The sequence below is a fragment of the Sinohyriopsis cumingii genome, chromosome 16, assembly GCF_028554795.1.
Source record: "Sinohyriopsis cumingii isolate HCF-2022 chromosome 16, ASM2855479v2, whole genome shotgun sequence".
Lineage (NCBI taxonomy): Eukaryota > Metazoa > Mollusca > Bivalvia > Unionida > Unionidae > Sinohyriopsis > Sinohyriopsis cumingii.
The window spans coordinates 11708387-11722590 of NC_142976.1; the positions used below are offsets into that span (position 1 = coordinate 11708387).

The window sequence follows — 14204 nt, forward strand, 5'->3', positions numbered from 1 at the left end:
AGGTATAATTGTTGACAGCATTGTGTACCACAGATTAAAGGTATAACTGTTGACAGCATTGGGTACCATGGATTAAAGGTATAATTGTTGACAGCATTGTGTACCACAGATTAAAGGTATAACTGTTGACAGCATTGTTCACCTTGGATTAAGGGTATAATTGTTGACAGCATTGTGTACCACGGATAGTACTGGCTTGTGGCATTTAGCTGTCCTCACCCCCTATACTAAGTATATGCTAGTGCTGGATTGTGGTATTTAGCTGTCCTCAACCCCTATACTGAATATATAGCAGTACTGGCTAGTGGTATTTAGCTGTCCTCATCCCCTATACTGAATATATTATAGTACTGGCTTGTGGTATTTAGCTGTCCTCAACCCCTATACTGAATATATAGTAGTTCTGATTATGGTATTTAGCTGTCCTCAACCCCTATACTTAATATATAGTAGGACTGGCTTGTGGTATTTAGCTGTCTTCAACCCCTATACTGAATATACAGTAGTACTGGCTTGTGTTATTTAGCTGTCCTCAACCCCTATACCGAATATATAGTAGTACTGGATTGTGGTACTTAGCTGTCCTCAACCCCTATACTGAATATATAGTAGGACTGGCTTGTGGTATTTAGCTGTCCTCAACCCCTATACTGAATATACAGTAGTACTGGCTTGTGGTATTTAGCTGTCCTCAACCCCTATACTGAATATATAGTAGTACTGGATTGTGGTATTTAGCTGTTCTCAACCCCTATACTGAATATATAGTAGTACTGGATTGTGGTATTTAGCTGTCCTCAACCCCTATACTGAATGTATAGTAGTACTGATTGTGGTATTTAGCTGTTCTCAACCCCTATACTGAATATATAGTAGTACTGGATTGTGGTATTTAGCTGTCCTCACTCATAATACTGAATATATAGTAGTACTGGCTTGTGGTATTTAGCTGTCCTCACCCCCTATACTGAATATATAGCAGTACTGGCTAGTGGTATTTAGCTGTCCTCACCCCCTATACTGAATATATTATAGTACTGGCTTGTGGTATTTAGCTGTCCTCAACCCCTATACTGAATATATAGTAGTTCTGATTGTGGTATTTAGCTGTCCTCAACCCCTATACTGAATATATAGTAGGACTGACTTGTGGTATTTAGCTGTCCTCAACCCCTATACTGAATATACAGTAGTACTGGCTTGTGGTATTTAGCTGTCCTCAACCCCTATACTGAATATATAGTAGTACTGGCTTGTGGTATTTAGCTGTCCTCAACCCCTATACTGAATATATAGTAGGACTGGCTTGTGGTATTTAGCTGTCCTCAACCCCTATACTGAATATACAGTAGTACGGGCTTGTGGTATTTAGCTGTCCTCAACCCCTATACTGAATATATAGTAGTACTGGCTTATGGTATTTAGCTGTCCTCAACCACTATAAAGCCTTCCAATCTTTGTTGCCAAATAACTGACTGTCATACATGTAATTCTATCGACTGTCATGAGTGGCTTCAAAATCATAAGTAATTGTGACATCTTTTTATTTACTTGTCTTCCTTTCTTATAAATAAAATGATAATATATTGGTAGAGCAGATTTTAATGATTAACTATGCAACGGAGGGTTAAAAAATAGATTGAAAGATTACTAACATGGTGATTCTCTTTGCAAATACATAGAAATTCATGGTGCAAGCATATGTATCTTTCCTGCTTTATGGACATGTATCGGGTACAGAACAATAGGCTAGCAAAGTCTAGTTTTTCATACAATACCCTACACATATATAGATAGAGAATTTTTGTTTGTTTTTCTTGTGCTACAATATCATTATTGATTTTAACTGCATTGTGGAGTTGGGTATTGGTTGGGTGGGTGTTTTCTTCCACTGTTTGGTTTTGTACGCCAATGAAATAATCTCCTATGTTTTCAGACAAAAAAAATATTTTTTGCTATTTGAAAACAAGCAGAAAAATTAGGTAGGCCTGAATCTGTTGTCAGTCATGCATCTGTCAACATTTGCTATTTTCAACTTTTCTTCAATACAGCTTGAGCAATTTCAAATTTCTGATAATTTTTTTGAAAATCAAAACTAAGTTTTTATTTGCAGGAGGTTCTGATGGCTTATGAAATAGCCAGGTCCCAATTTCCAGGTGCTGTGGTTCAAGCTTCAACTTTTGAGAATTTCACAGGACTCCTTCAAGGTTTCAGGTCCCAGCTTCCTGTGGTAACCAAGGAGATAGGTGATCTGTGGATACAGGGAATTGCATCTGACCCCAGAAAACTTGCAGAGACTAGAACATTGTTCAAGGCAATGGCTGAATGCATGAAATCAGGTATACATTGTGAATATGACTTGCACCTATCTAGCTCTGAACAACTTACACCCAGTTGTGTTGTTGAGATTGCTTTAAACCAGGCTGAATATGCTACCTTGCTTTGGTTTGGTTTGGTTTTGTGGGTTTCCTGGCATATTTTGGCACATGATGGGCTATGCATTGTGGCATGTATATTTGATGGAGGAAGAAACTAGGAAGAACCGGGATAAACCACCAACCCATGGGAATCTACTGGCAAGCTTTGTCAAACACTCATGTTGGTCATGCCGAGACTCAAACTCACATAGAGTTTAGATGTACGAGTGATCTGCAGGGGTGAGTACCTTAGACCTCCTGATCACCCCAAGTCCGCAAATAAACATTATATTATGGTTATGCTGCATTATATCATCTGTCAATGAGCCATACAATTGGCTTTTGAAATAGACAAGGCAGCATTATACAAAATACTTGGATATGCATAAAGCAAGGTGGGAGCCATGGTAGGTCAGCTGTTAGAGCATCAGACTCATAATCCAAAGGTTTTAGGTTTGATACCTGCCCATACCAACCTGGAGCGGTTGCCTCAGTATGTCCTTATCAAGTCAAAATCTTCCATTTCCTCTCTATCATATAGTTAGTAATGTTATAAAAGTCTGTTAAAACTCAAAAACAAACATTGTGTTGTATTGTGGATGATGTTGTGACAAAATCGCATCATAAGATGTTTTTATTTTGATTACATGCTGTAATGAATAATTGTTAGGCAGCGTTTGATGGCAAATGAAGTGAAATAATGAGCAATGACAAAACTAAATTTATGTTAAACTCAAGTCATGACCTGATTCATTTGAATTTAGGGAGTGCAATATAGTTTTTTGTTGCATAGTTTTATAGTTCTGTTGTTTTATAGCTTCTTGATAGTGAGTGACCACATCATTACATGCACACTTTGTCTTGATAGTACACTGCTTCCTTGTTCTGTCATGTTCAAGGGGCCCTGGGTGGCTGAACAGTCTTAAGTGCTCACCTTTATGGATCATTGCCATTCACCTCTTTGTGGGTTTGAGTCTCAGGTTCGGCCAATGTGGGTATGTGAGAAAGCTTGCCAGTATCTTCTCATGGGTGGGTGGTTCTTTCTGGGGTTTTCCTGGGTTCTTCCTTCACTGTCTGCCATGTAAAGCCCATCTTGTGCTTAAAAATGGCATTAAACCCAAGAACAATAACAACAACAATCATATTAATGAGGGACAGGTACATGTCTTTCATTTACCTTGTCTGTTTGATAAAAGAGGAAACAGACTAGATTCTGATTAGCTGACACATTAGGCATTGTCAATAAATGTCTGCACTTTGTGCTATAGGATGCTCATAGTAACATAAAAGTAATTATGGCAATGTTGTTCTTTCAGGGGCCTGTACTCTTGCAGACCAGAGGGTGTACAATGCCAGTAGATTGATGCTGAAGCTGGGAGAACACACATGGGGTTTGGATGGTCGCTTTATTGACAACATTCACTGGACAAATGAAGAGTTCTACAAGATCTTACAGGATAAAAGTATAAGCTAGTTAATACATATACTGTGTAACCTGTTAAAATCAGCCACCCATGGAAAAAGACAAACTGGCCTTTCTACCTCTGTACACAGGTTTAGCTTTCAAAATTGTCTTTAGAACAAACTGTCTGCAATTAATATTATTAAAATTATTATTATTATTGTTTTGAGTGTCTAAAATATAAAATATACTCAACTAACATTTGTTTTATTTGAGATGGATCATTTCAGCTTGGTCTTATTCTGAATTTTCATTCATGCTAGCTTTTCTCTGTTCAATCAACCGTTTCCATTGCATGATAAATTTGATACGAGAGTATTCTCTGAGCATGCATATGGAAAATTTCAATACTGAAGTATGGTAATATATTGTACCATTGATAAGCATGCATATGGAAAATTTCAATATTGAAGTATGGTAATATATTGTACCATTGATAAGCATGCATATGGTAAATTTCAATACTGAAGTATGGTAATATATTGTACCATTGATAAGCATTCATATGGAAAATTTCAATATTGAAGTACGGTAATATATTGTACCATTGATAAGCATGCATATGGAAAATTTCAATACTGAAGTATGGTAATATATTGTACCATTGATAAGCATGCATTAAAAAAAAATGCACATGACCGTTCACCATTTAAAAATAATTGTACATGACTTTACAATGTTCAAAATAATTGCACATGACCCTTTACCGATTTCAAAATAATTGTATATGACCCGTTGCCTACGACCTTTACCAGTGTCAAAATAAGTGCACATTACCCCATACCAATTTCAAATAATTGCAAATGGTCCTTCACCAATTTCAAAATAATTGCACATGACCATTTACCAATGTTAAAATAATTGCACATGACTTTTACCAATATAAAAAAAATTACATACAAACTTTTACCAATTTCATAATAATTGCACACTACCCTTTACTCATGACCCTTTACCAATTTCAAAATAATTGCATATGACCCTTTCTTTACCTATGATCCTTTGCCAGTTTCAAAATAAGTGCATATGATCCTTTCTTTACTTATGATCCTTTGCCAGTTTCAAAATAAGTGCATATGACCCTTTGTTGATTTCAAAATGAGTGAATGTGACCTATTACCAATTTCAAAATGAGTGAATATGACCCATTACCAATTTAAAAATGAGTGAATATGACCCATTACCAATTTCAAAATGAGTGAATTTGACCCATTACCAATTTAAAAATGAGTGAATATGACCTATTACCAATTTCAAAATGAGTGTATATGACCTATTACCAATTTAAAAATGAGTGAATATGACCCATTACCAATTTCAAAATGAGTGAATATGACCCATTACCAATTTAAAAATGAGTGAATATGACCCATTACCAATTTAAAAATAAGCTTTTCATGCAGATTTTTAAGCACAGACAAATTAATAAAATTTGTATATGCTTGGTCAGAAAGATTTAAACCGATTACTGTATAATGTTGATCATAAGTCAAGTCCAACTAAAAGTTGCACAGATCCAATTCTGCTATAACATAATGTGCCAGCAGATCTGGGTCTATGCATTTTTTTGAAGTGATCAGTAGAAGTAGAACACAGATCCAGATCTGTCAGTACATGATATGAAAACAGATCAAGGTCTGTGTTGTTTACTAGACGATAAGGAGTATACACAATACATTCCTTAATCTTTGAGTAGCACTGAAAAGCAGCGATCAAATCATGTCCCTGATTTCCTTTTTGAATCAGGCTTTCGTTTAATATAATTGAATTTCTGTACAACAACATTGAAAGGGAGTTAGTTGTTGATATCACGTGACTATTGGACTTCTGATGTCATAGTTTGAGGTTTGTGAAGTCATGTGACTAGTAATGCAACTGGCGAGTACAGGGTCAGGATTCATCTATGCCGTAGTTTCATCTAGTCTGTCAGCGGATTAAAGACATGACAATTATAATACTTGCCATTTCTAAGAAAATAAATCATTTTCCTATCGATTTCATACAGGTATAAGTCAATATTACATACATTTAAATTTTCTAGTCCCGCTGGTAAGTGACTACCATATGTCGCTACCACACAGTGGCAGCAAATTCCAAATTTTTTATATGCATTTGCAGTGACACCACACACAAATGTCCAAATATGAAAAATGGGATGGGAATATTCAGAGGAAACCCGGATCAGAAAACAGACTACTATATGTTTTAAGCCAGATTTGTATTCCAAATTGTTGAATCTCATAGCTGAAATGAGAAATTGTTGTCCATTGTATTATATATTAAAAGCGATATGAGCCTCTGGATCAATACAGGTTTGCTAACTGGTTTAATGAATTACAAGTAGACAAGTTGATTTTACAGAAAATTCAGTTCTTGTTTATACAACAGTATATAATTTTGAAGACCTTTTGTCAAAAATTAAATCAACCCTTTTGAAAATGTTTTTTAAATGATGGATTTTTAACAGGGTCATCTTAAGGAGATTAGGTTGTTTGAAAAATCTTGTTTGGGATTTTATTGGCACAGATAAATTCAGGGTTAAACTCTTTTCTTTACACGACAAGATTCTAATTATTTGTGTTTATCACTTTTTTTTATACTGTAATAGGAAATCATTACTTTCTATAAGATGCATAATATATATTGCTAAAGAATTCTTTAAACTTAAAGGTTTCAAAAAAAACGATACTAATTTATGTTCATTATGTTGTTCCCACTTAGCAACATAATGCAGGTCAGCAAAATAAAGTTAGAATTTTTATTCTTTACATTGAAATGACTTTACCTGCCAATTTATAGGAATAAAATCAAACTTGTTTTATGTGATTCATTTTGTGATTTTGTACATGATCATATTTTCTGACTTGGAGAATCTTGAAAGAGAAACATCTTTAGATTTGGAAAATGCATGTTTTATAATCTAAAATGTTCTTTAATTCCATTCAGTAATGGTCATATGTGAACCTTGAAAAATTAATTGCATCCTTGAAAAACCCTGGAAAAACCCTAGAAATGTATCTTTAGAAAAGTGTGGGAACCATGCAGTTACTACTTCTGCTTGTGCTGAGAAGCATGCTCTCACCACGAGAAACCTGCAAAATTCAGAATCAATGTTGATACAACTTGGGGACGACTTCTCTATTCACAAAGAAAGTATACTCCAGCTATATTTCCAGCTTGTTTTTCTTTTCATGTTGACAGAGTTCTACCTTTACAATTTTAGCCACACTTTGCCATCTGTACACATTTAATTGGACTTAGGTACTTGCATGGGTAGCCTTTGCAACTTCACAATGAGTTTGGACTATACTTTTAATTATATTAACATGAAAGTCCCTGGGGCCTATAGAAAACTGTTAATATAATTCCACAATGACTGGCTACATACAGGTGACTTTTCTCTGCCAGATGCTATGCTTCACAGCATTTACTAGTATGGGTCATCCTTGAACCTCTCACAGGTAGTATGGTGAATTATTTCAGTTTTTACCTGGACACTTCATATTAAATTTGTGTGCTGCTTTCCAGGTAACATTATAAGACATATCTCTGTACTGCATTTGTGTTCATGTGCCTTAACAGCAATACCAATACAGGGACAGGTTGGGAAACCAAGAAAAGGAACCAAAGGAAACAACTTGAACACAAACCTCTGACAAGTTGTCCTTTTGTAGTTCCTCATGTCATAAACCATGGTTCTTGTGGACAAAAGTCAGAGAAGTCTCTCATGCCAAAGTTTCTCTTTACGACTACCTGCATAGCTCAAGAAACGAAATCATGTCCATAGCCCCCTTCTCACACATTTTGGTGGGAGGAAGGCTTCAGTTCTTTGCCTCCAAATGGGTCTAAATTTGCCACGATGATCATTGGACCAGACAAGTTGTTTTCGAGGGACTCTGCATCACCTCCTCCTCTGTCCTGTGTCATATTAGCTACAATCATTCCAACATACCCATTCAAAGCTACCACCATGCAGCGAGAAGTAAATGACCTTCGGCAGAAAAGGGCAGTAGAAATTATTCAAAATATAAATTCCCCAGGATTTTATTTCAGACATTTCATGGTCCCAAAGGCAAATGGCACTCTACACACTGTCATTGGTCTAAGTGCCCTCAATCATTTCATTCAGGCTCCTTGATTCTCGATAGAAACACTGTGCATTTTGAATGCTGTTCAAGAGGGAGACCTCTTATTCAGTGTGGACTTAAAAGACATATATTCACATCCCTATTCACAAGGCTTCCAGGAAGTTTCTGCATTTTGCCTGCAACAACATTTGTCAATTTCAAGTGCTCCTATTTGGACTCAGCATCAGTCTCTGAGACTTCACTTGTCTGATTAACCATGTTATGACTTATGACTGGACCATCTCCAAAGTGGCAACATCAAGTTATCTGGATGACATCCTGCAAAAACATCAGGTGAGTTAAATATTAGAACACAATATGGTAACCCTTGTCACACTGCTTACAATCTGGGTTTCCTCATCAGCAAGGAAAAAAATCTGACTTAATTTCCCTCATCTACTCAAACAACCACAATGGCAATTGTTTCACACCAAACGTAGACCTACTGAACTGACATGTCTGGATCATATTGCACAGGCCCTTGGAAATAAACCGTTCTCTCAACTGGTCATTCTGAGAATCGCTTAAGTAAGAAGGTTCACCACTCTGTAAGCGTACGAAGGCAAATGGAAAACTTTTACACAGTGGTCTACACAAGAACACATTCTACCATTACAGGCATCTATACATGGATTAGCTAACTTCCTCTTCTGGCTCTCCGATGAGAAAAGTTAGCATCTGACATAATCAAAGGCTGATGCTCCATGATCACTGACACCTTTTTCATCGTCATGAAAGAGAAGATATTGGACAAGGCAAAGACTTAAACCTACCTCTTATCCATCTTTGATTATACAGGGCCAAAAAACTTTCGCGCTGTGCTCGAAGTGGAACCTGTCATGGATATAAACCTGGTTGAACAAGACACCTTTTGAACTGTTTTCAAGGGCATCTTTGGCTCACCTTTCAAACCTGCTTCATGCTCACATTGGCATGAAGAATCAGCAAAATACATGCCCCATTGTTGGACCTGAATTACTTGCAATTCTGACAAGATAGGTCAGATTCACTAAGATGGTTCCCTCTTTCATTGCCAAGAACAGGCTTCCATCTGTGAGAACCAGACCTTTGTACTGAAATCAGGGTCTACTCTGGACACTTTCTCCCAAGGCCACCTATGTACTGAAATCATTGTCTACTCTGGACACTTCCTCCCGAGACCACCTATGTACTGAAATCATTGTCTACTCTGGACACTTCCTCCCAAGGCCACCTATGTAATGAAATCATGGTCTACTCTGCACACTTCCTCCCAAGGCCACCTATGTACTGAAATCATGGTCTACTCTGAACACTGCCTCCCAAAGCCACCTATGTACTGAAATCATGGTCTACTCTGAACACTGCCTCCCAAGGCCACCTATGTACTGAAATCATTGTCTACTCTGGACACTTCCTCCCAAGGCCACCTATGTACTGAAATCATTGTCTACTCTGGACACTTCCTCCCAAGGCCACCTATGTACTGAAATCATGGACTACTCTGCACACTTCCTCCCAAGGCTACCTACAGGATCCAGCATGAGCCTTGAAGTGGTATCTTAAAACTACAGAGCAGTTGTGTCATGGAATATCACACCTATATTTAAATCTCAAACAGGGACAGGATGATTTAACCATAGAGATTTGTTCGTCTCAGATTAAGTGGGCTATTTGCTCAGCATATCAAGAAATAACTTAGATGAAATTGTTACGCATTAGGATCACAAGGTTAGAGGAATTGCCAGAAGCATCACCTTAGACTTCTTGAACTGATAATATCCATGCTGTGTGATGGAGATCTAAGTTGACATTCTCCAGTTTTCAATTCAGAGATTCTTTATCCCAACGGGCTCAGCTTTGTCTAGTGGGACCTATAGCCATGTTGCAACAGCTCACCTTTCCAGATTGCTCGACAGCTTCATGAGATGTGAATTCATGACTTTCACTTAATTTGTGGGAGTGAAAATTTTGTTTTTCATTCAGTGTTTTGATAATACAGGTACTATAAATGGAGGCTGTCAGTTGATATTAATGTAGTATAAATAATGGTTGAAAAAAACTGAAAATACTCTTATATCACAATACTGAAATAATGGCATACTTTGATAATAATGTAGTTTTTTTAAAAAAAATATGAGAATACCAACAAAAGGGCAATTCAAACTTGGACCAACCTTTGTGGATCACATCCTGTTGTTTTGGGGATCAAAAGGTCAGTGCCACTGACTCAAAGAAGAAAAATGGCTTGCACATAATAGCATTGGTTCTACATCATGAACATTGATAGAACTTTGTGGATGGCTTGTACTTGGGATAAGGAACAAACATGTTAATATTTGTATCTAAGGTCAAGGTCATGATGGATCGTGGGGTCTGAAGATTAGGGTCACTGTAGCTGAGGGAAGAAAAAAATAGTTTCTGGGATAATATCTTTTGTTCAAAACCATGTACCATTGCCAGAGTTTATGGAGGACTTGCACTTAACACCTGTTGATTTTGAGGTCAAAAGATTCAAGGTCAGGGTCACTGTGGCTTAAAGAAAAATGAGTTTTATAGAATGACTTTAGTTCTAGAGTAAGCTTAGGGTAACACAAAATCTGTTGTCAAAATGTAGAGGTTTCAGTAATGTGTATGAGTAAATAATCATTCTGCACAGTCGGATTAGTTGAAGACCACATATCTTCATCAAGGTCTTTATAGTCAGCCATGTTATTAAAAAAAAGGAAAGCAGTAATTCATAACAAAATTTTCCTCTTTCATTTTTTAATAAATCAACATGAAGAGCAGAAATTGGAGTGTCTTATGAGAGACCCAGTCTTGAATGGTTACTTTACACAATGAAAAGTACCAGCCAATACTGTGCTAACCTTTGCTTGAAAAGTACATTTGTTTGCAGGAATTGTTTTAGATTTTTGCTAACAAAATAATATCTTAAACAATCACAAAAGTTAAGTATCATTTGTATTACAGACCTATGAGGGAGTCATGGTTGCTCAGTTGATTGAGTGTCAGACTTGTAATCCAAAGGTTGCAGGTTCAATACCCTCCTAGGTCCACCGTGATCAGCTGCCTCAGTTTGTCCTTGGCACTTAGATCCCATTTCCTTGGCATAATATAGTCAAGAATTTGTTAAAACCACACAAACACAACAGAACATTGATTTCAGACAAGAATTCATTAAAATTGATTGCCTAATTATTTGTCTACTTCCCCAGGTAGTTTGTTCTGGAACACTTCCCGTTCCTGGCAAGCACACAGAAATATCAGTCTCATTGCTTTAGAAGCACTAGAAGATCATCCACTGGGCGAGGTGATCCGATCTAGGTTTTCAGAGCTTCAGGCTACACTGCCAGATCTGACAGGTAATGAAAATACCATATTTATACATGGGTTATAAAGTTGTCTGCCTTGTATAAGACCACCTCTACTGCAGCAGTTAAGTGGCTTTATGACGGGAGAGTTTACGAGTGTGATAAATAATTTTAAATATTTAATATTTACATTTATATATCCCATGCATGTTTTGAAATTGGTGTGATAAACTTGTAATAATGTTATTTAAAATTATCATGAAGAATCATGAAAGACCGCTCTGTTGGTCCAGTGGTTAGAGCGTCCACCTTGGATGCAGGAGGTCACAGGTTTAACCCCGGCTGAGTCATAACAGCTGCCTTGCTAGGTGCTCAGCATTAAGAGGTTAGAGTTAGGACTGTTCAACCTGGTGTCAGGATAATGTGACTGGGTGGGACATCATACTTCATGTCTGCAGCATGATACTACAGTGCTAGACATCACTATAAACTGCCATACTAATGACATTGTAGCGATATGACTGATTTTTTTTAAAAGTCACATTAAAACTCCAAATCACACACACAAGAATCGTCAAACATGGTGCAAAACTGCTATGCAAATAAAATGAGGTTACAGACATCTGGTTGTAAATCTCATTGTCCATCCATTCCATTTTTCAACTGCATGGAATGTATTTCTGATGTTTATTTGAATTGTGCTGACATAAAAATTTCTAAGCAATGATCAAAGGACTCACCCTCATTTCAGTTAGACATATTGCTTTAACTTTCCCTCTAGACTGAGAATGTTTGAAGACATTGTTCACTTTTCACAACAATTTGTTCCATGATTGGCAATTTGTATTTATTGCATGAAATGCTGAGTGTTTAAAAAGGGAATGAGCTTGTCTTATGATTGACTGGTTTTAGTCTGGTACCTTTTCAGATACATTTTGTAATCTGTGAGGGAAAAACTACTTAATAGTAACAGCATATCATGCTGACTTGAGCAGATCAATGCTGTGTATCATAGTGATTACTTTGTGTCATCTTGATAATTATCAGTGGTAATGATTGCCAGCAATTATCAAAGTGACAGAACCCAACAGGTGAGAAACACACACCATTAAGAATAAATGGATTACAAGTTACTTTATTGGTATGTTGGAACAAATGTCAGTGTTTTATATTTAGAAATAAAAAAATATTCATATGATTCTGATCTGTAAATCTCATTATGTGTCTGATGATGAGGGACAAATTAGATAGTGTTTGCACTAGTATGCCAGCTGCTGGAAGCATTTGATGGGTGACCATCCTAGAGGGGTACTTTTGAGTACAAACTCATTGGTGTCAAGAGATTCTGGCCATATAGAGCTGGTCAGTGTGGCTGTTCAAGAGGGGACCACTGTAATGGGTACCCAAGACCCAGATCTGCCTTGGCATGTAGATCATGGATACCCAAGACGTTGATCAGCTTTGGCATGTAGATCATGGAAACCCAAGACCCTGATCTGCCTTGGCATGTGTATCACTAGTACCCTAGACCCTGATCTGCCTTGGCATGTGTATCATGGGTACCCAAGTCCCAGATCTGCCTTGGCATGTGTGCCATGGGTACCCAAGACCCAGATCTGCCTTGGCATGTGTATCATGGGTACCCAAGACCCTGATCTGCCTTGGCATGTGTATCATGGGTACCCAAGTCCCAGATCTGCCTTGGCATGTGTGCCATGGGTACCCAAGACCCTGATCTGCCTTGGCATGTGTATCATGGGTACCCAAGACCCTGATCTGCCTTGGCATGTGTATCATGGGTACCCAAGTCCCAGATCTGCCTTGGCATGTGTGCCATGGGTACCCAAGACCCAGATCTGCCTTGGCATGTGTGTCATGGGTATGCAAGACCCAGATGTGCCTTGGCATGTGTGTCATGGGTACGCAAGACCCACATCTGCCTTGGCATGTGTGTTATGGGTACCCAAGACCCAGATCTGCCTTGGCATGTGTGTCATGGGTATCCAAAACCCAGATCTGCCTTGGCATGTATGTATCATCGGTACCCAAGACCCAGCTGTGCCTTGGATTATGTGTCATGGGCAACCAAGACCCAGATCTGCCTTGGCATGTGTATCATGGGTACCCAAAGCTATGTGTTGTTACTTCATTTATTAGCATATTTGTAAAAATGTTGAATACTGGAGCCAAAGGTGAATATATTTTTATTCACCTTTTCTGCATTTAGTGAATACAGTACAGCAGTTAAGTTTATAAATCTGTATGCCCTAGAATGTCAGAAAAATTAATAAAACTTGTAAAATTAATTTAAACTCACAGAAAGTTAATCATGTCATCCATATATGAAGATAAACATGCTGGGCAATTTCTTTTAGTGGCTGACTAGTTTATGAGCAATTATGCATACAAGGTTGTTTTTCTTTTTCTAATTAGAAAAGTTAAGTTTAAAAAGTGCAAATGGCCCTTTGGATGTAAATAATTCCTTACCTTTAAAAAAAAAGTCTAATCTATGACTGGTATTAAATATATATATATATATATATATATATATATATATATATATATATATATATATATATATATATATATATGGGCCATTTTTGGCATCAAATACTTTTTTTTGCAAGATTTGATTAATTATGCCATGTCCATTTTTCATGATTAGCAATATACTCAAGAAGGCTTCGTTTGTTGTTCAATTCCTGTGCTAAAAATATCCTTTTTCCAAAAGTGAAAACTGACTGCACCTCGCTTTGATTGGTCCTATGGAACTCTGGTTGTATTACATACTTGTGATCATAGTCACATGCTTTGTTGATTGACTGCAGGGTGATCTTGTGGCTTATTAGAAGACTTACCTTCAAGAGAGAGACAATTCAGATTTATTAAAAATTACTTTTGATCA

At 37.2% G+C, this 14204-nt stretch overlaps 1 protein-coding gene across 1 annotated transcript in view; it reads left to right on the forward strand.

Moving 5' to 3' along the window:
* The window catches only part of LOC149779946 (uncharacterized), a 56573-nt gene that overhangs the window by 21318 nt on the left and 21051 nt on the right, over positions 1-14204 (forward strand). Inside the window, exons 7-9 of the mRNA XM_089936643.1 lie at positions 2114-2339; positions 3734-3880; positions 11204-11350. Coding sequence (XP_089792769.1) covers positions 2114-2339; positions 3734-3880; positions 11204-11350 — 520 coding nt within the window. The remainder of the gene's footprint in view (positions 1-2113; positions 2340-3733; positions 3881-11203; positions 11351-14204) is intronic.